The 18,152-nt window shown below is 59.7% G+C and overlaps 1 protein-coding gene across 5 annotated transcripts in view; it reads right to left on the bottom strand.

Moving 5' to 3' along the window:
- Positions 1 to 277: 277 nt before the first annotated feature.
- Positions 278 to 18,152, bottom strand: part of SETD1A (SET domain containing 1A, histone lysine methyltransferase) — a 37,306-nt gene continuing 19,431 nt past the window's right edge. For 3 of the 5 annotated variants that reach the window (XM_030562007.1, XM_030562008.1, XM_030562009.1), the window contains 14 exons: positions 17,495 to 17,718; positions 15,423 to 16,497; positions 14,287 to 15,153; positions 13,572 to 13,748; positions 12,845 to 12,932; positions 12,237 to 12,370; positions 11,886 to 11,967; positions 10,647 to 10,907; positions 8,669 to 9,991; positions 7,988 to 8,157; positions 7,462 to 7,572; positions 6,895 to 7,014; positions 6,456 to 6,593; positions 278 to 4,916 (listed from right to left, as the gene is read on the bottom strand). In XM_030562007.1, the coding sequence (XP_030417867.1) occupies positions 4,743 to 4,916; positions 6,456 to 6,593; positions 6,895 to 7,014; positions 7,462 to 7,572; positions 7,988 to 8,157; positions 8,669 to 9,991; positions 10,647 to 10,907; positions 11,886 to 11,967; positions 12,237 to 12,370; positions 12,845 to 12,932; positions 13,572 to 13,748; positions 14,287 to 15,153; positions 15,423 to 16,497; positions 17,495 to 17,718 (4,944 nt within the window). In that variant the 3' untranslated portion in view covers positions 278 to 4,742. The remainder of the gene's footprint in view (positions 4,917 to 6,455; positions 6,594 to 6,894; positions 7,015 to 7,461; positions 7,573 to 7,987; positions 8,158 to 8,668; positions 9,992 to 10,646; positions 10,908 to 11,885; positions 11,968 to 12,236; positions 12,371 to 12,844; positions 12,933 to 13,571; positions 13,749 to 14,286; positions 15,154 to 15,422; positions 16,498 to 17,494; positions 17,719 to 18,152) is intronic. The other 2 variants (XR_004000311.1, XM_030562010.1) reach the window with 2 other exon arrangements.

Below are 18,152 nucleotides of genomic sequence, written 5' to 3' on the forward strand. Positions count from 1 at the left end.
CCCTAACTTGCCCGCCATACAATTTCCAAAACCCAATGCCGCCCTCAGGCCAAAAAGTTTGCTCGCCTCTGCCCTAGAGGGTAAAGGCCCCATGTCCCATTCCCCACCCGAGCCAGCCAATCCTGGTCGAGATTGGAAAAACAGCCAATCACACACAGTCTCTCTCTCTCTCACACACACAGATGGCAGGGGTAAGAGACACACGAAAACCTGAGACCCACAACCAGGGTAAGAAAAAATATAAATTACCCCCCTTTGGGTGTCTGTATTTCTTTTCTTTTTTTTTTTACAATAAAAGTTTAATGACATTTATAAAAATGTGCTTGTCCGGCACCAAGTATTGAATCCACAACGTATTAACATATGTACAGTAGGAAACCGAGGACAGTAAATTAAAGAGAGCGGAGGGAGATCGCTCCTACTTTGGTGAAGGAGGGGTAGGGGAATGTGTGTTTTCTTCGCTCTCTGAGCCCAACACACATCGAGAGAGGGAGAACCTTTCCGGGAGTGTTTTTTGACCTACCCTAGAGCGCTGGGAGTCGGTTCTGAGTGGGGTTTTGTCCGATACCGAGGTAGAGGGTGATCTCTTCTCCCATCTGAGTTTCTGATCTGGTTTCTCTTGGCTCAGAAGCTTGGACAGAGATCACTGGAAACTGCTTTGCATCCATGCCTAGTTCTGGCTACTCTCTGTGCCCCCCCCGGGAGGAGGATTCCTTCTTTGGGGTTTACTTCCAAGAAAGCGACGGTTCAGCTGAGACGGGAGAAGAGAGATCCCAAAGCCTCTCATACCCAAGAGAGCCAAACCCTCAAAGGCAGATGGGAAAGAAATCTCAGACAACAGGCAGCTGTTTAAGAGACCTACTTAATGTGATTGCTGAACGCAAGGTTGGTGAGTTCCAACGGAAACGGACAAGGTCTTTGACAAACTGGGATGGAGACAAGACACAGGCCTGGCTGACTCTTAAATCAAAGTCCGTCAGATGGGCTGGCATCGCTTACCATTCATAGGGGATGTTTGGGGAGTTAAGCGGGGAAGAGTTTGTGGCTTAGAATTAAATCAAGAAGAGGTGTTGACTAAAGAAAAAGAAAAAAATCAGATGGCAGGGTGATTCATGCCCGTCACAGATCGGAATGGGCAGATATTCCTCATAGTAGATGGGGTTTGAAATTGATTTTCTCCCTCCTGGATGAGCTGTGGAGCAAACAGTGAAGCTGTGATTTTTCAAAAGCCTACTCCTCATCGCCGGGGTGCCTTTCCAACCAGGGCGATTTAGAAACCCGACTCCCATTTATCACTGAATCTCAATCTCGTGGTCTGCTTTGGAAAGATCCAGGGATCGCTGAGATCCAACGAGACACAGGAGTTCTGGCCCACACCCACCAAAGTCAGATGTCTATATAACGTTGAGAATCTGGACCTGTCTCTAAATCCTGTGCGTCTCGAAGTGACCACGGGAGCTTCAGAAAGTTTGAGAGACTCACCTAAAAGCCTTGACTAATATGCACACCCCAGAGCAAGGGCCTGAAATCTTGCTTTCTGAGCTGACAGGAGGTCGCCATTCTCCCCACACCTTTGCAGAGCTGGAGTGGCAAAAACGTTTGCTTCGACACCAAAAGCTAGAAGCGAGCCCAGAGATTAAAATCAGTGCTGAGAAAATGAGACAAGTTACAAACCACTGCAGACAGAAACAGTTAAAAAAAACCAAATAAGGAGCTGGCGGATTTAAAAGTCTGTAAACCAGCTTCAAAATGGAGGAGTTCTGAGTTGTTAGGCACATGTTAAATGCCCCGTATCGCAGGCGCTACGGAGATTTCTTTCTGGCTTAGGGCGCACTTGAAAGAGGGGACACATCAGGGACATGAGTTTCATTGGAGCTTGAGTGTAACGTTTTAAAAAGAGGCCTTTCCTTCTAGTCTCCTACGCACCCAGATGTCCAAGATGATCTCACTGGGAGGAAAAGTTGTGCACTGTATTAAAGTTGATTTAAACAATACACAGAGGAAACTGCCAGTTTAGATGTCTTCACTGTGCATGGTGCGGAATTTGGACAAGATAGACACTCAGTTACGATTCAGCGAAAAATAAATTGGTCATAAATGTCGCTCTACAGGAACGGGCAGATTGAATCTGTTGATGCCAGCGAGAATCTGCAATCGATTCTACTGATTCCAACAAAAGTTGGTTACACCAGAGGAAATCTGGAGTGACTTTAATGGAGTCTCTCCAGGTTCAGGCTAGTGTAACTGGGATCAAAATTTGGCCATAGTCCTGCAGAACCCAGTGCAGTCACTCTGGATTTACTCCAAGATTCTCCCACTGCCCATCTCAGATGAACTTTTACCCAATTCAATTCCATTTGCTAAGAACTCTCCGGGGGACAGAGACAGCCGCTGCCAGACTGACAGCACGGCGATATGATGGCAGAGGCAAAGCAGGTTCCAATCAAAGCCAGGAAGATTTCCAACAGCCAAGGTTCGGCGGTTCAATCTCATGAGATGTTGAGGCCTTCTTCTGACAGTCACCAGGAGATAGATTTGAGCTCAAGGCAAAAAGTTATTGAAGCAGACTTGAGGAAAGAACAGCCTTGATTCTTCAGACACTGCTATTTCTGGGGTGCCCATACTGACACCTGAAAGGGACCTGACTTTCAGGAAATACTGACTATCTGCCCCCTGGAAGCCAGATATTTGTGTGGAATCTCGAGCTAGCCACCCCAAAAATCACTAGCCATTTTGGAAAAGCAGATACTTGGCTGGCAAAGGAGAACAGCGCTAAGGGTGATCGTTTGGCTGTCGATCTCAGCTCTGGCTTTACACCTCGGAGTCCCATATAAGAAGGGGAATGCATTGGCATCTAGATCGGCCCTGTGGATGAGAGAAGAGAATTTGCGGATGGATACACGGATAATCTGAGGTGAACGCAAAACTAAATGAGAAGCGAATTTGGGGATGGAACTGTAGATGTGGAAAATCCAAACCTCGAAAAGGCAGATGCAACAACAAAGAAGATTTGGTGATTTACACTTTAGCACAGACCAGTCCAAAGCTCAGAAACAGGGATAGAAATTTAACTGCCTTCCCAAACAAAATCCCATCAAAACACACAGCTGAAGGCAAATCAACATCTCATAGATTGGACCCCAGATAGTCCAGCCACCTTGACAAAATCCGCCGGGGAGGAGCGTTCATCTTTTGAAAACAAAGTCATAATCCCACCCAGCATCAGGCTGAGACTCGCGAATGACACTACAAAAGTTGGGGCAAGATTGGCTCCATATCCACAAACCAGATTTCCTGTTTTCCCATCTTTCAGAACCGACTCCCGTTAAAAAAATCAACTCAACAAACTGTATTTTCTCCAGTGCCCATCCATAAAGGGCTTTCTGTTCACCCCAGGGATAACAAAGCAAACTTCACATCGAAGGAAATTAAACTGGGGCAAGGGGAAAAAGGATAGCTTATTTACAACCATTTTTCTCTTTTTTAGTCAGAAGAGGGGAAAAAATAACAAAAAGAATATTTACATACCAATTACTTTTGTGTGTTTCTACAAGAAACAGCCAGTCCATCTGGAATATATACACAACTTTCTTCTCCTAAAGAAAAATTAACAGGGGGTCTTGATTCTGGTCTCGGCTTACGCTGGTGATACGCTCTGCCCGAGCGACACCGGGGTGAGCAAGAGGAGAATCCAGCCCCTTTATTATTATCTATTTGTGTTTGTATTTTATTTTTTAATATGTCGGGGGGAGGGAGGGGCGCACACTGATTGGCAGCAGGATATGGAGATGAAGTGATCTGATTGGTTCTGTTCTATTTGAGAGGGGACTGGGTATCGTTTTGTTTTGTCCAGAGGGAACGATTTCTCCACAGAAATGTCAGGGCACTAAAGTTAAAGTGACGCAGGACTTTGCGAGGCACTGTAATCAAAGGATGGAGGCGGTCTTCATAGTGGAGTGAATCAGGAGTGGCACCTGTTACAAAACTGATGAGGGAGGGAACAGAACAGTAAAAACCCGACCATGCTAAACAGATCCTGCCCCGCCACAGAGAGCGCTCAGGAGCTACCTGGTGCAGGTGGGAAGAGCAGCAGGGACAAACAGACGGAGGGACAGGAAGAGTCTGCTTCAGGCTCTAATGCTTTGGACTCCGACCCCTTGGGTGGTTAGAGACATTGCCGGCGCTTTCAGCTGCTTGCGTACTATGGTCACACCAATGGCAAGACCATAGCATTTCCCACCATGCTCAGCTACCTTCCCCTGACAACTGGGTGGCGACAGGTGTCCATTAAGCAGGAGGACAGGGGAGAAGGGAGGGGTCCTGCAGGCAAGGACCCAAATTCCTCTTCAGAGGCAGGGAATATAAATGCAAAGCAAAACTCCCAACTGTGGTGGAAAGAGGGCAGCTCCACTCCCAGCATGCACTCTGCTCTTCTGCCCCCAAAGCATCCTGGGTATTTGGGTCAAGCACCCCTGGTCTTAAGCAGAGCTGCATGCTGGGAGTTGTGGGTGGGGAAGGAATGAGTCTTGCCTGGGCAAAGCTGCTTCCAAATCAGCTCATGCCAAAACGTTGCCAACGCTGACTCTGGAGCCAATCAATAAGGGGCTGGGGGGTCACTAAAGGCAACCTGAATCCAGAGCTGGCTTCCCCTGGAGAAGGGCGGATCCTGGCAGAGAACCGACTGGCCGCGGGCCCCATTACCAGGCGCCGGAGGACGGGGCAGGGAACACAATAAATACGTCTCAGTTCAGCGTGCCGCGGCAGTTCTCTGTGCCGCACAAGCAGGGAATCTTGTTCTCCTCGATGGGGAACTTGTAGTCGTAGGTGATCTCCTCGTTGACACTGATGGGCTGCTTGGAATAGATGACGATCTTCTTCTGAGCCTCTATGGTGATCACTTTGGCATAGCAGTTGGGCTGAGGGATACAGAGAGTGGGTGAGTGACAACCACATTATTCCCCCCACCCCCTCAGCTTGGATGGGCCCTCCCGGGGGGATATGGAGAGCCCACCCGCAGCGCCCTCGAGCCCTCCTCTCATAGGTACACAAGCTACAGAGGGGAGGGACCCAGGAGATTGGGGATCAATCCCAGCTCTGCCACTGACTCCATGTGAACGCAGTCACGGCCTATCTCCGGGCGTGGCTCCCCCAGCTGTAAAGCGGGGCCATACAAGCTGGGTGGCCCAGACTGACAGACCACGCTTGGAGACGAGCGATGGAGGGACAAACAGAAAAGGACAAAGCTTTGACGGAGGGACAGACACACAAAGAGCTGGGAGGGAGGGACAGGTGGAAGCAGACAGAGCCTGGGTGGATGGATGAACAGATTCAGCGACAGAGCAGCCCGGGAATAAGGAACAGCCTGTAGCACAGATGCCCTCACCCCAACTCAACAGGTGCTGAGGCCCCTCCCTGAGCCCACAGGCGCTACCTCAGGTGAGAAGCCAGCAGCTCTGCCCCCTCCCTGAGCCCACAGGCGCTACCCCAGGTGAGAAGCCAGCAGCTCTGCCCCCTCCCTGAGCCCACAGGCGCTACCCCGGGTGAGAAGCCAGCAGCTCTGCCCCCTCCCTGAGCCCACGGGCGCCACCCCGGGTGAGAAGCCAGCAGCTCTGCCCCCTCCCTGAGCCCACGGGCGCCTCCCCGGGTGAGGAGCCAGCAGTTCTGCCCCCTCCATGAGCCCACGGGCGCTACCCCAGGTGAGAAGCCAGCAGTTCTGCCCCCTCCCTGAGCCCACGGGCGCCTCCCCGGGTGAGAAGCCAGCAGCTCTGCCCCCTCCCTGAGCCCACAGGCGCTACCTCAGGTGAGAAGCCAGCAGCTCTGTCCCCTCCCTGAGCCCACGGGCGTCACCCCGGGTGAGAAGCCAGCAGCTCTGCCCCCTCCCTGAGCCCACGGGCGCCTCCCTGGGTGAGAAGCCAGCAGCTCTGCCCCCTCTCTGAGCCCACAGGCGTCACCCCGGGTGAGAAGCCAGCAGCTTCCCTGAGCCCACGGGCGTCACCCCGGGTGAGAAGCCAGCAGCTCTGTCCCCTCCCTGAGCCCACGGGCGCCTCCCTGGGTGAGAAGCCAGCAGCTCTGCCCCCTCTCTGAGCCCACAGGCGCCACTCCGGGTGAGAAGCCAGCAGCTCTGTCCCCCTCCCTGAGCCCACGGGCGCCTCCCCACCAGGGCGAGAAGCCAGCAGCTCTGTCCCCTCCCTGAGCCCACGGGCGCCTCCCTGGGTGAGAAGCCAGCAGCTCTGCCCCCTCCCTGAGCCCACGGGCGTCACCCTGGGTGAGAAGCCAGCAGCTCTGCCCCCTCCCTGAGCCCACAGGCGCCTCCCCGGGTGAGAAGCCAGCAGCTCTGTTCCCTCCCTGAGCCCACAGGCGTCACCCCGGGTGAGAAGCCAGCAGCTCTGTCCCCCTCCCTGAGCCCAAGGGCACCTCCCCACCAGGGCGAGAAGCCAGCAGCCCAGCCCCCTCACCGTGCAGCAGTGGTTGATGAAGCGGGCCAGGTTGCCGCACTTGGTGGCGTCAATGATGGTGTCGTGGTCGACACGGAACAGGTAGCTGCTGCCGATGCCCTCCTGCACGTAACGCTTCTCCCGCATGTCGGCCACCACCTATGGGCATAGGGAGAGTGGTGAAGACACGGAGAGCCTGGGCTACACACTGCCCTGCGGGAACAGCTGCACCCCAGCGGCTTGCCTGGCACTGAACTGCAGCCAGCTCTGGGGAGGGGCAGCTGGAGAACAGTCGCACAGCGACACTGCACACCGATGGCTCACTCAGTGCTGAGATGCACCCACCTGTGGGGTCAGGCAACTGGGGGACTGACCCTTGCCAATTTCACCCCCCCACACACACACACACACCCCGCTGGGCACCAATAGGGCGGTGCCACTGCCGCACCCCTGGACTCACCTGTCGGATGTTCTGCCCCACATACTCAATCACCATCTCATCTGCTGCGATCGGCTCCATGGCGAACAGGCCCCACTCGTGGATACGGCTCCGGCCAAACCGCAGCTTCTTCTTACGGAACTGGAGTGAGGGGGACAGGAGGGTGACAGTGCTGGTGTGACCGGGACACACAGGTCTTAGGGGGCAGTCGTGTCCCTGCATCGAGCTCCTGCCCCATACCCTGCAGCACAGCGCCCCCTAGTGGAGTAGCTCTCACACTTTTGTACTGGTGACCCCTTTCACACAGCAAGTCTCTGAGTGCGACCTCCTCATATAAATGAAAAACACTTTTATATATTTAACACCACTATAAATGCTGGAGGCAAAGCGGGGTTTGGGGTGGAGGCTGGTAGCTCATAGCCCTCCTCCCCCGGTAATAACCTCGTGACTCCGAGGGGTCCCAACCCCCAGTTTGAGAACCCTTGCCCTAGTGCGTTGAGGTCATTGGCTCCCAGGACATTCTCTGCCCTTCCATAGCCAGGGAAGCTGGTCCTGCCTCACCAAGGAGCCGCAGCGCTGAGCACATACCTTGAGCTGATTGAGCTTCAGCAAGTCGCTGTCCAGGATGGCGGAGGAGCCGATGGCACTGAGCAGGCGCCGCTGCTCCGACCTCCGCTCTGACAGGATGCGGTTGGTGCCCTAGGAGACGGCAGGAGACGGGGTTAGAACATCTGTCCCCCCAAAAGGGGTCACATCACTGACCAATGAAATGTCCACACCCCCTCTCCATGTCTGCCAGGGGAACAGGCGGTTAGGGATGATTCAGTCCTGGGTGGAGACAGGCAAGATGGGCCTGGCTGGGGCATCTCCACCTCTGCCAGGTGACAATCCTGCCCCCTGGAGAGACTGGCCCAGCTGGGCATCTCCATCTCCGCCAAGGGAACAGGCTGTTGGGGATGACGTGCCCTGGGTAGGGACAGATGAGCTGGGCCTGACTGGGGCATCTCCATTTCTGCCAGGGACAATCCTGCCCCAAGTGGGGATGGTGAGATGCGCCCCCCAGGGCATCTCCATCTCTGCCAGGGGCTCAGGCTGCCCAGGACACTCCTGATACCTGGGTGTCCATCACCTCCAGCTCCTGTGCCGTCACAGGACACACATCGAGATATTTGTCCTTCTCCTTTTTGCTGATGGGGTAGTAGCCTTCGCTGCGGGCACAGCCAGTCTGGTGCTCCCGCAGGTCCGACGACTTCCGCTTCCGCTTGGGGTTGGCGATGTTGGTGAGTGGAGGAAGGAGTTAAGGAAAAGGATGGCTGGGAGAGACCAACATGCTCAGACCCCTCATCCCCTCCAGGGGACAGGATCCATGGGCCTTTCAGCCTCTCTAGGGCTGGCAGCCAGGGGGCACATTTGCATCAGGCTGTGCCAACAGGGGCAGACAGGGATGCCCACCACTCAGGCCACAGGGTACAGACCCCACAATCTCGTGTTCTACAGGACACCAGCCATTCAGCTGCCTACTAAACCTCTGGGGCCTTATGGGAGCCAGCACCCCTTGTGGCCCATTTCTCCCTCCCTGAGCCAGCAGGTCCCTCACCTGGGGCCAGACTGCAGCCAGCACCCCCTACAGAAGAAAGGCCCCCTCTCACCTTCCCCACCTCTGAACTAGCCAGCCCCGTCCTGGACAGGATGGGAGCCAGCACGCCCTAGAGGGGAAAGGTCCCATGTCACGTTGCCAGCCCCACCTGGGGTGGGATGGGAGCCAATACCCCCAGAGGCTCTACAGTAAGGATATTGGTGTGGTGCACCCAGTGGGTGTCGTTGAGCCAGTCAGTGCTGTTATCCTCCTGCAGCAGGCGCTCGTAGGTGAGTTTCAGATAGTGCATGTCCTCCACGTCCAGGCCCGAGTTCCAGATGTCGTAGAGGATGGTCATCTGCTCGAACTCGCTGCGGGTCTCAAAGGAGAGAAGGGGCTGGGGCCAAGGCTTGTGCGAGTGGGAGCGCAGCGTCCGCCGGCGCGTCTCGCCAGCATCAGCATCCTCGCTCTCCTCCTCCTCCTCTTCACTCTCTGAGGGGCAGGGCTCCGAGGCCGGGGAGTCCGGTGCCTCCTCTTTGTCTCGGTGTCGATTCCTCCTGGCCCGCTCCTCCCCAGCCAGTGCCAGGAGGGCGCCCACCTCTGGCTCAGCCTTGGCCTCGCTGGCCTCAGCCACCACCTCCTCCGGCGCCTCCAGCACCTCCCCAACGTGCCCGCCAAAGAGATCCACCCGCAGCACCTCAGCTGGGCCCGGGGCCTCCTCCTCGGCCTTGGCTGCTCTCCGGGGAGCTGGCGGCGTCGCTCTCACAGCCATGGCATAGTTGTGCTCCAGGAGGATGCTGTTGTCTCGGGGTGCAGGCAGAGCACGGGGGGGTGACTGCTCTTCTGCCTCATCTGACGTCTCCGTGCCCTCCGAATCCTCGGCCTCCTCTTTGGCGCGGCCAATGGGCATCTTCAGGGCGATGTCTGCCAGCACGGCTAGGTCCACGCCACCCGCCTCGGGCTGGTTTGCCAGCTCCAGGAGGGACGAAGCGCCCAGCTGTTCTCGTAGCCGCAGCCGCTCGGCCTCCCCGCTGGCTAGAGGGCGTGGGGGCTCTGAGGAGCGGGAACGGGAGCGACGGCGTCCGCTGCCAGCAGGCGGCTCCTCAGCCCAGCACTTCACCAGCGAAGCGTGGTCGGCCGGCAGGTTGCTGATGGTTCTTTGGCTGGCTTTGGGGGGCTCCCGCTTACGCCCCCCACTGACAGGAGGCTTGGGGGCAGGGGGCGGCGTGGCAGGGCGGGGGGTGTCCTGCGCTAAGGGCACTTGGGGCATCGGCGAGGCAGGTTCCACAGGCACTACTGCAGGAGGCGCTAGCTCCTCGGCAGGGGGCGGGGGCGGGGGAGGAAGGGGCAGTGGGGATGGGGCTGCTTCGGCCACCTTCTCTGCCCCCACCTTGGCCACCTCCTCCTCGCCGGAGGCTGAGAAGGAGACTGTTTTCCGGCGCTTCTTGGGAGGTGGCAGGAGGGGGATGGGCGAGGAGGGGCGGGGAGCCAGCTCAGCCTCACGCTCCTCTTGGGGGGCGGCTTTCTGCTCCGCTGTGGGCTCTGTGAGGAGGGAGATCACAGGGGGTTAGTGACCCTCAACCACACACCAAGATGGAACCCAGGGCCCCTCACTGCCTCCTGGCCTAGCCCTTACCGCGCCCCGCTTCAGTGCCTCCCACCACAGGCCTCAGCCAGAAGAGTCTTTGTCAGCTCAACCCCTTCCCAACATGGCCCCCATCCTGCTGCCCTTGGCTCCGACACATGGCACGATATCTCCAATCTCCAACAACCCTCCGCTCCTGCTAGAGGGGACATCTCCATCTCTGCCAGGAGCAGACGGTTGGGGACGATCCTGCCCCGGGTGGGAACGGGCAAGATGGGCCTAGATGGGGCATCTCCATCTCTGCCAGGGAGCAGACGGTTGGGGACGATCCTGTCCCGGGTGGGAACGAGCGAGATGGGCCCAGATGGGGCATCTCCATCTCTGCCAGGGAGCAGACGGTTGGGGACGATCCTGCCCCAGGTGGGAACGGGCAAGATGGGCCTAGATGGGGCATCTCCATTTCTGCCAGGGAGCAGACGGTTGGGGACGATCCTGTCTCGGGTGGGAACAAGCGAGATAGGCCCAGATGGGGCATCTCCATCTCTGCCAGGGAGCAGACGGTTGGGGACGATCCTGCCCTTCCTGAGATGATGGACATAATTAGCTATGTACCTAGTGTGGCCTCTTTGACCTTCTCCAGTTCCATGCCCGCCAAGGCCTCTACTTTGCTCTCCTTCCCTGCTGGCTCCACGGGGCAGCTGTCCATGGTGGACTCGTCCATGGTGTCCTCAGCTGTCCCCTCTACGCTCTCAGCTTCGTCCGAGGAGGAGGAGGAAGAGGACGAGCTGCTCTCAGAGTCCGAAGTGCTGTCGCTGTCCTCGTCCGATTCCTCGTAGAGGGAGTATACAGAGGAGTCCTCGCTCTCTGCTGCTTCTAGGCAAAGCGAGGGCAGCTCAGTCCCCACTGTATAGCAATCTATTGCTGAGATGCAGCTACCTCTGGGGCAGGGCAGCTGGGAACAGCCGCACAGTGACGGCTTGCTTGGCACTGTAAAGCAGCCAGCTCTGGGGTGGGACAGCTGAGGAACAGTGATACCACCTGGGAACGGCTCGCCCAGTGTCGAGGGGCAGCTGAGTAACAGCCCCCAACAAACATTCAATATTTCAGGGGGAAGCGATGGAGACTCCTGCATTGGGCTGGATGCACAAAGGGGACGGAGGGAGCCAGAGCACAGTAAGGGGATCTGGCCAGAACACCGGGGTTCATGCTCTGACTCTTGCTGAAGGGGAGCCAGGACTTTTGATAACCATCGAACGTCAGAGGCCTGGTTTCTGCCTCACCTGCCGCTCTTCATGTGCTGGTAATGCTGGGCACCGGGGCCAGCACTGACTGCCAGGGGTGAGCGCCCCCCGCCGAACCCACACCCAACTGCCTGCAGCACAGCACCCCCTAGTGCCACACTGAGCCAGCCCTGCCTGCCAGCGGGGAGTGCCCCTGCTGAGCCCCCACTGTGCTCCCTGCAGCACAGCGCCCCCTAGTGCCACACTGAGCCAGCCTTGCCTGCCAGCGGGGAGTGCCCCTGCTGAGCCCCCACTGTGCTCCCTGCAGCACAGCGCCCCCTAGTGCCACACTGAGCCAGCCCTGCCTGCCAGCGGGGAGTGCCCCTGCTGAGCCCCCACTGTGCTCCCTGCAGCACAGCGCCCCCTAGTGCCACACTGAGCCAGCCCTGCCTGCCAGCGGGGAGTGCCCCTGCTGAGCCCCCACTGTGCTCCCTGCAGCACAGCGCCCCCTAGTGCCACACTGAGCCAGCCCTGCCTGCCAGCGGGGAGTGCCCCTGCTGAGCCCCCACTGTGCTCCCTGCAGCACAGCGCCCCCTAGTGGAAACAATGGGAAACATCCCAGTTCTTTTACCTTCTGATTCCTCTTCCTTGTCGCTGTGTGCTGCATCCTCCTCTTCCTCCTCCTCTTCCTCCTGCTCATCCTCTTCCTCCTCCTTGAAAGGATGAAATAGGTTACATGGAGAGAACTCTTGGGGTTCTGGAAAGGCTGGGAGAATCTTTTACCTTTGTGGGCTCTCCCTGATCCCCAGGCAAACGACCCTCAACTTACCTGGGAGATGAAGTCTTCAAATGGGGAGAGGAAACTGAGGCAGGCAGCCAGGGAAGGGATTGCATGCATAGCAGATGGGCCCTGACAGGGTGTCTCTACCTCTGCCGGAGAACAGACTGCTGGAGATGGGCTAGAAGGGATGGCTGCTCTCACCTTCTCCGAGGATGACTCTTCAGAGGTCTCTTCCCCCTCGCTGTCCAGACAGAAGAGTTTCCGACGCTTGCCCGGTGTCTTGATCCACTCTTCGTCCCGCTTGGATCCCTTTGGTCCTTGGGCAGCCTCCTTGTCTGCGAGGGCCAAGGGCAGGGATTTAAAGGGAACATTTGCAGGGAGATGAAACCAGGAGTCCTGGCTGCCAAGCAGACTGCGCCCCTACTCCACCCACCATTTCTCCAATCCACCAGACCCTACGCTCCTCCCAGAGCCAGGGAGAGATCCCAGGAGTTCTGGCTCAAAGCCCCCCCTGCTCTTACCCACCAGACCACTCTCCTCCCAGTGCTAGGGACAGAACCCAGGAGTCCTGGCTCAAAGCCCCCCCTGCTCTAACCCACCAGCCCACTCTCCTCCCAGTGCTAGGGACAGAACCCAACTGTCCTGACTCAAAGCCCCCCCTGCTCTAACCCACAAGACTCCACTCCCGTTCCAGAGCTGGGGACAGAACCCAGGAGTGCTGGTTCCCAGCCTCCCCACTCTCATCCACTAAACTGCCACTCCCCTCCCAGGGCTGGGATTGAACTCTCAGCCCCGCTGACACTGCTCACCATCCTCCTCCTCCTCTGCGGGAGTGGAAGGCCGGGGTCGCACCTCTTCGCTGCTCTCCGAGATCTCAGAAGGCTCTTTCCTCTTCACCTGCAAAGAGCACAGGGGCTGCCAGGGACAGGAGCAGCTTGGGGAGTTGACAGGCTAAGAGCAGCGTCCTCCAAAGGGGAAAGGACCCATGTCCATTCCCTACCCCCACCCTCCCCGACCCAGCCAGTCCCTGCCCTGAGACTGGAGCAGAGCCAGTGCCTCCCAAAGGGGAAAGGCCCCATGTCCATTCCCCCCTCCCCGACCCAGCCAGTCCCTGCCCTGAGACCGGAGCAGAGCCAGCGCCCTCAAAGGGGAAAGGCCCATGTCCATTTCCCCCCCCACCCCCACCCGACCCAGCCAGTCCCTGCCCTGAGACCGGAGCAGAGCCAGCGCCTCCCAAAGGGGAAAGGCCCCATGTCCATTCCCCCCTCCCTGACCCAGCCAGTCCCTGCCCTGAGACCGGAGCAGAGCCAGCGCCTCCAAAGGGGAAAGGCCCCATGTCCATTCCCCCCTCCCCGACCCAGCCAGTCCCCTGCCCTGAGACCGGAGCAGAGCCAACGCCCCCAAAGGGGAAAGGCCCATGTCCACTCCCCCTCCCCCCCCAACCCAGCCAGTCCTCTGCCCTGAGACCGGAGCAGAGCCAGCGCCCCCAAAGGGGAAAGGCCCATGTCCATTCCCAGGCAGTTCAGGTGCATTCACCTTGAAGGACGGGAGCCTGAGTGCCCCACGGAGGCCGGTTCCGAAGCTGAAGCCCTCGAGGCTCACAGTGCCACCGCTCTTGGCCCAGTCGACCAAGGACAGCAGGGCCGGATCTTTGAGTTTGGTTTTCTCCTTCTCCTCCTCCTTGGCCTGCTGCTTGGCCGCGTTCTGGAAGGGCTGCAGGCAGGACATCCTATTAGTAACTCTGCCGAGAGCCACCATGACAAGGCCCCATGTCAGGGGTGGAGGGGCTGAGTTCTGCCTTGGGAACGGCACAGGCTGGGGGAGCACACACTGAACCCAGGAGTCCTGGCTCCCAGCCCCCCCTGCTCTAACCCACCAGACCCCACTGCCCTCCCAAGGGTGGAACAGAAGCCAGGCATGTCCTGACTTCCAGCCCCAACTCCGACAAACGGAACCCACGCCCACCCTCGCCAGGGCGAGTCAGGAACAGGGCCAAGCAGCGGCTTGATGCCCTTAGGGGTGTGGACGTGGGGAAGTGGGGGGGAGCTAAAAGGGCTGGAGGGGCCCATGGCTGCAGGGGCCTACTCCTCCAACACCAGCAGGCTGGCGGTGGGGGGTGTTCCCAAAGGGTTGGTGGGGAGGGGCAGATATTGGGCCTGGAGGTTGGGGGTGCCCTCTGCTCCAACTCACAAGGGGCTGGAGGCAGAGGAGGCCCCAGAGCTCCAACAGCGGGGGGCTCCCGCGCTCTCACCTTGGCCTTCTGCTCCTTGCGCTCCCACCACTTGTCGAAGGTGCTGAAGGCCACATTCTCCACCATCTTGCGGTTGAGGTCACGCTGCATGATGCTCTTCATCTCCTGCGTAAGGGTGGCCAGGACGCTGTCCACAGTGGAGGCATGTGGGTCGCAGGGCGCCTCCTCCTGGTAGCCCCACGTCGCTGCCCGGTAGTCCAGCAGCCGCTGCGGTTGTGAGGGGGGCGGTGGAGGCAGGGGCTGCTCCGAGCCGGGCGGCGGCTCCTCGGTGCTGGCCGGCTGCTGCAGGAAAAGCTGGTCTCTCGGGAAGTGGCGGCTGTCCTGATCCAGCAGGTAGTGCCCGTAGAGTGGGTGGCTGGCGAACGCTGCCTCCTGATGGTAGGGGAAGGGCTCTTCATACTGCCCCTTGCCCTGGCGCAGCTGGTGCAGCCGGCTCAGCATCTGGGTCTGCATCTGGAAGGACATGGGCATCCCACCCCACTGGTTGCCCAGCCGGTTCATCAGCTCCAGGGAATTAACGAAGTCATAGATGTGGGGAGGAGCAGCCGCCCCAGGTCCTGTGCCCGCTGCGCCTGCCTGCGCACCATAGTCCGGGAGGCCCGGCGCCTGCAGGTGGTGGGGTGGCGGGGCCTGGGAGTAGTCGGCCTCGCCTGTCAGGTGGGGCAGTGACACTGACATGAGGGGCTGCAGTGGGTAGGTAGAGGGTGGCTCTGGCGGGTGGGCGAAGGCCGAGACACCCAGCGGGAGGTGGGCAAGGCCTGCAGGCAACACCGGGAAGTGTGGATCGGCCGGCGCCAACCCCGTGGGTTCATCCTCTGCCTCCTCCTCCGAGATCTCCATGTCCTCGCCCGATGACTGCTGGGAGGCCTGAGGAAGGAGGCGGGGTTAGGACACGCCCCCGCTGTTCCAGCAACAGGCCTCCCCCTCCCCAGCACTCCCACCCCCACTTCTCCTCCCACAGCAAGCCTAACCCTTCCCCTCCCTCTCCAAACCCACATCATCCCCACAAGTCCTGGCTCCCAGCCCCCCTGCTCTAATCCACTGGATCCCACTCCCCTCTGACAACTGCTGATAGAACCCAGGAGTCCTGACTCCCAGCCCCACCCCCTTTCCAGACCGCAGGAGCAGCATCTCACCCTGTCCTGCCCGTTGGCCTTGGGCGACTCTACCCCGGCGTCCGGAGCTGGCACCACATCCTCAAAGCTGATGGGCAGAGGTGGGGGCGGGGTGCAGGGCCCATGCGGTTCTGCCCCCTTGGCCCCCGCCTTGCCCCCTTCCTCCTCCTCTTCCTCCGTGTCTGAATTGAGGAAGGAGAACTTGGATCTTTGCTCCTTCAGCAGCATCTCAATGCGCGAGTCCAGGCTGCTGTGCTGGGCAAACGGGACGCTCTCATTGGTGGTCTCTGGCGCTGGGGAGCCCACACGGGCCGGTGAGGCCTGGGGGGCCGGCGATTGGGCCTGATCTTCGGTGCTGGCAGCTGTGGGGCTGGGCTCTTCCTTGCTTTCCTGAGCCAGAAATTCCGTGGGGGGCAGGGAGTTGGCAGCGAAGGTCTCGGCCGTGGGCAGCAGCCGGTAATCCTGATCACAGGGGTGTGGCTCCGGGGGTAGCGGGAAGGGCTCTGGGGGGGCCGGGTAGGGAGGGTAGATGGCACCGGGGGCTGCAAAGGGCTCCCCTTGCTGGCCAAAGCTGTGGCTGTTCTGGAAGAGGGTCCCATCCGGCGTGGCTGGGGCCACAGGGTAAGACGCTGCCGTGGTGGAAGCAGAGGAGGAGGAGGAGGAAGAGGAAGAGGAGGAGGAGGAAGAAGAGGAAGAGGAGGAGGAAGAGGACGAGGAGGAGGGAGCAGGGGTGGGATCGTCCCGCTGGGGGCGCTCCCGGTGCCGAGAGTGGTAACTGGAGTCCTCTCTTTGGTGGGAGCGGTGGGCGGAGGAAGAGGAGGCGTGGTGGGAGGAAGAGCGTCCCTCAGAGGAGTGGCGGCGCTGGTAGCGCCCGCCTGCCCCCTCGAACTGCTGGTTGTAGGGTGAGTAGTGGGGGTCATTGGGGCGGAAGTGCGAGGAGGAGGTGGCCGTGGCAGCGGCAGCCGTGGAGGAAGAGGAGGAGGAGGAGGAAGAGTAGTGCCGGCGGGAGTACGACTCCGGGTAGCTGTTCTCATGCCTGCGGGACTTGTAGGAGGTCGGCTCCGGGTGATAGCTGGAGTAGCTGGGCGTGCCTTGCCTAGGAGACGGGGGCGGGGGAGACACAGGCAGTGAAACCTGGGCACCACAGGAACAGCTGTTAGACCCATCGCCGCTCGCGCTGAGCTGCGACCACTGCTGGGTTGGGGCAGCAGGATCACAGACACACACAAGGCCGCACAGAGCTGGCTCATCCAGCACTGACATACCCAGGCCAGCCTTGACTGCCGAGGGAGAGCACCCCTACTGAGGCCCCGCCCCGCAGCACAGCACCCCCTAGCGCCGCACTCGGGCCCAGGGAGAGCACCCCTTACTGAGGCCCTGCCCTGCTCACTGCAGCACAGCGCCCCCTAGTGCCACACTGGGGCCAGTCTTGGCTGCCAGGGGAGAGCGGCCCCTACTGAGGCCCCGCCCTGCAGCACAGCGCCCCCTAGCGCCGCACTCGGGCCCAGGGAGAGCGGCCCCTACTGAGGCCCCGCCCTGCAGCACAGCGCCCCCTAGCGCCGCACTCGGGCCCAGGGAGAGCATCCCTTACTGAGGCCCTGCTCTGCTCACTGCAGCACAGCGCCCCCTAGTGCCACACTGGGGCCAGTCTTGGCTGCCAGGGGAGAGCGGCCCCTACTGAGGCCCCGCCCTGCAGCACAGCACCCCCCTAGTGCTGCATTGGGGCCCAAGGACAGTGCCCTCTAGCGCCGCGCTGGGGCTAGGGGAGAGCGCACCCTGCCCAATAACACAGCACCCCCTAGCACCGCACTGGGGCCCAGGGAGAGCGCACCCTGCCCTACAACACAGCGCCCCCTAGCACTGCACTGGGGCCCGCCCTGACTGCCAGGGATTAGTGCCCCCTACTGAGGCCCTGCCCTGCTCCCTGCAGCACAGCGTCCCCTAGTGCCACACTGGGGCATTGGGGCCAGAACTGACTGCCAGGGAAAGCGCCCATCCTGCTCCTGCCACAGCTCCAGCCCAGCTGCCTGGCGTGAGCGCCAATGGCGCAGGGATGCTGTGCACGGGTCCAGCAGAGAATGCAGAGCAGGTACCTGCTGGAGTAGGCCGAGTCTTGGGAATACGGTGTTCCTCCTCGGGGGGTGTGCGGGGTCCCCTGGGACGACTGCGGGGTAAACTGACCATAGAACGAGGGGGTATCCTGGCGAGCACTGGAGTATGGGGTGTCCTGAGAGCAAGGGGTCCCATTGCCAGGCGTTGAACCCACAGTGCTGCCTGAGTAGGAGGAGTCAGTGGACTGGCGCCGTCGGGACTCTGACTACAAGAGGAAGGAAGAGAAGTTTAAAGACATCTGGTACCTCTGGGGTGGGGCAGCTGGGAATTACCAAACAGCGACACCGCATGGGGATGGGACGGCTCGCCCGGCTCTGAGATGCAGCCACCTCTGGGGTGGGGCAGCTGGGAATTACCACACAGCGACACCGCATGGGGATGGGACGGCTCGCCCAGCTCTGAGATGCAGCCACCTCTGGGGCAGGGCAGCTGGGGAACAGCCACACACAGCACTGCACAGTGATGGCTCACCAGGTACTCAGATAAAGCCACCTCTGAGGAGGAGCATATGAGGGACAGCTACACAGTGCTCACCCGGTGGTGAGATGCAGCCAGCTCTGGGGCGGTGCTGCAGGATAACGGCTGCACACAACGCTGCACAGGGATGGCTTGCCTGGAGCGGAGATGCAGCCACCTCTT

The sequence above is a fragment of the Gopherus evgoodei genome, chromosome 4 (assembly GCF_007399415.2).
Source record: "Gopherus evgoodei ecotype Sinaloan lineage chromosome 4, rGopEvg1_v1.p, whole genome shotgun sequence".
NCBI lineage: Eukaryota > Metazoa > Chordata > Testudines > Testudinidae > Gopherus > Gopherus evgoodei.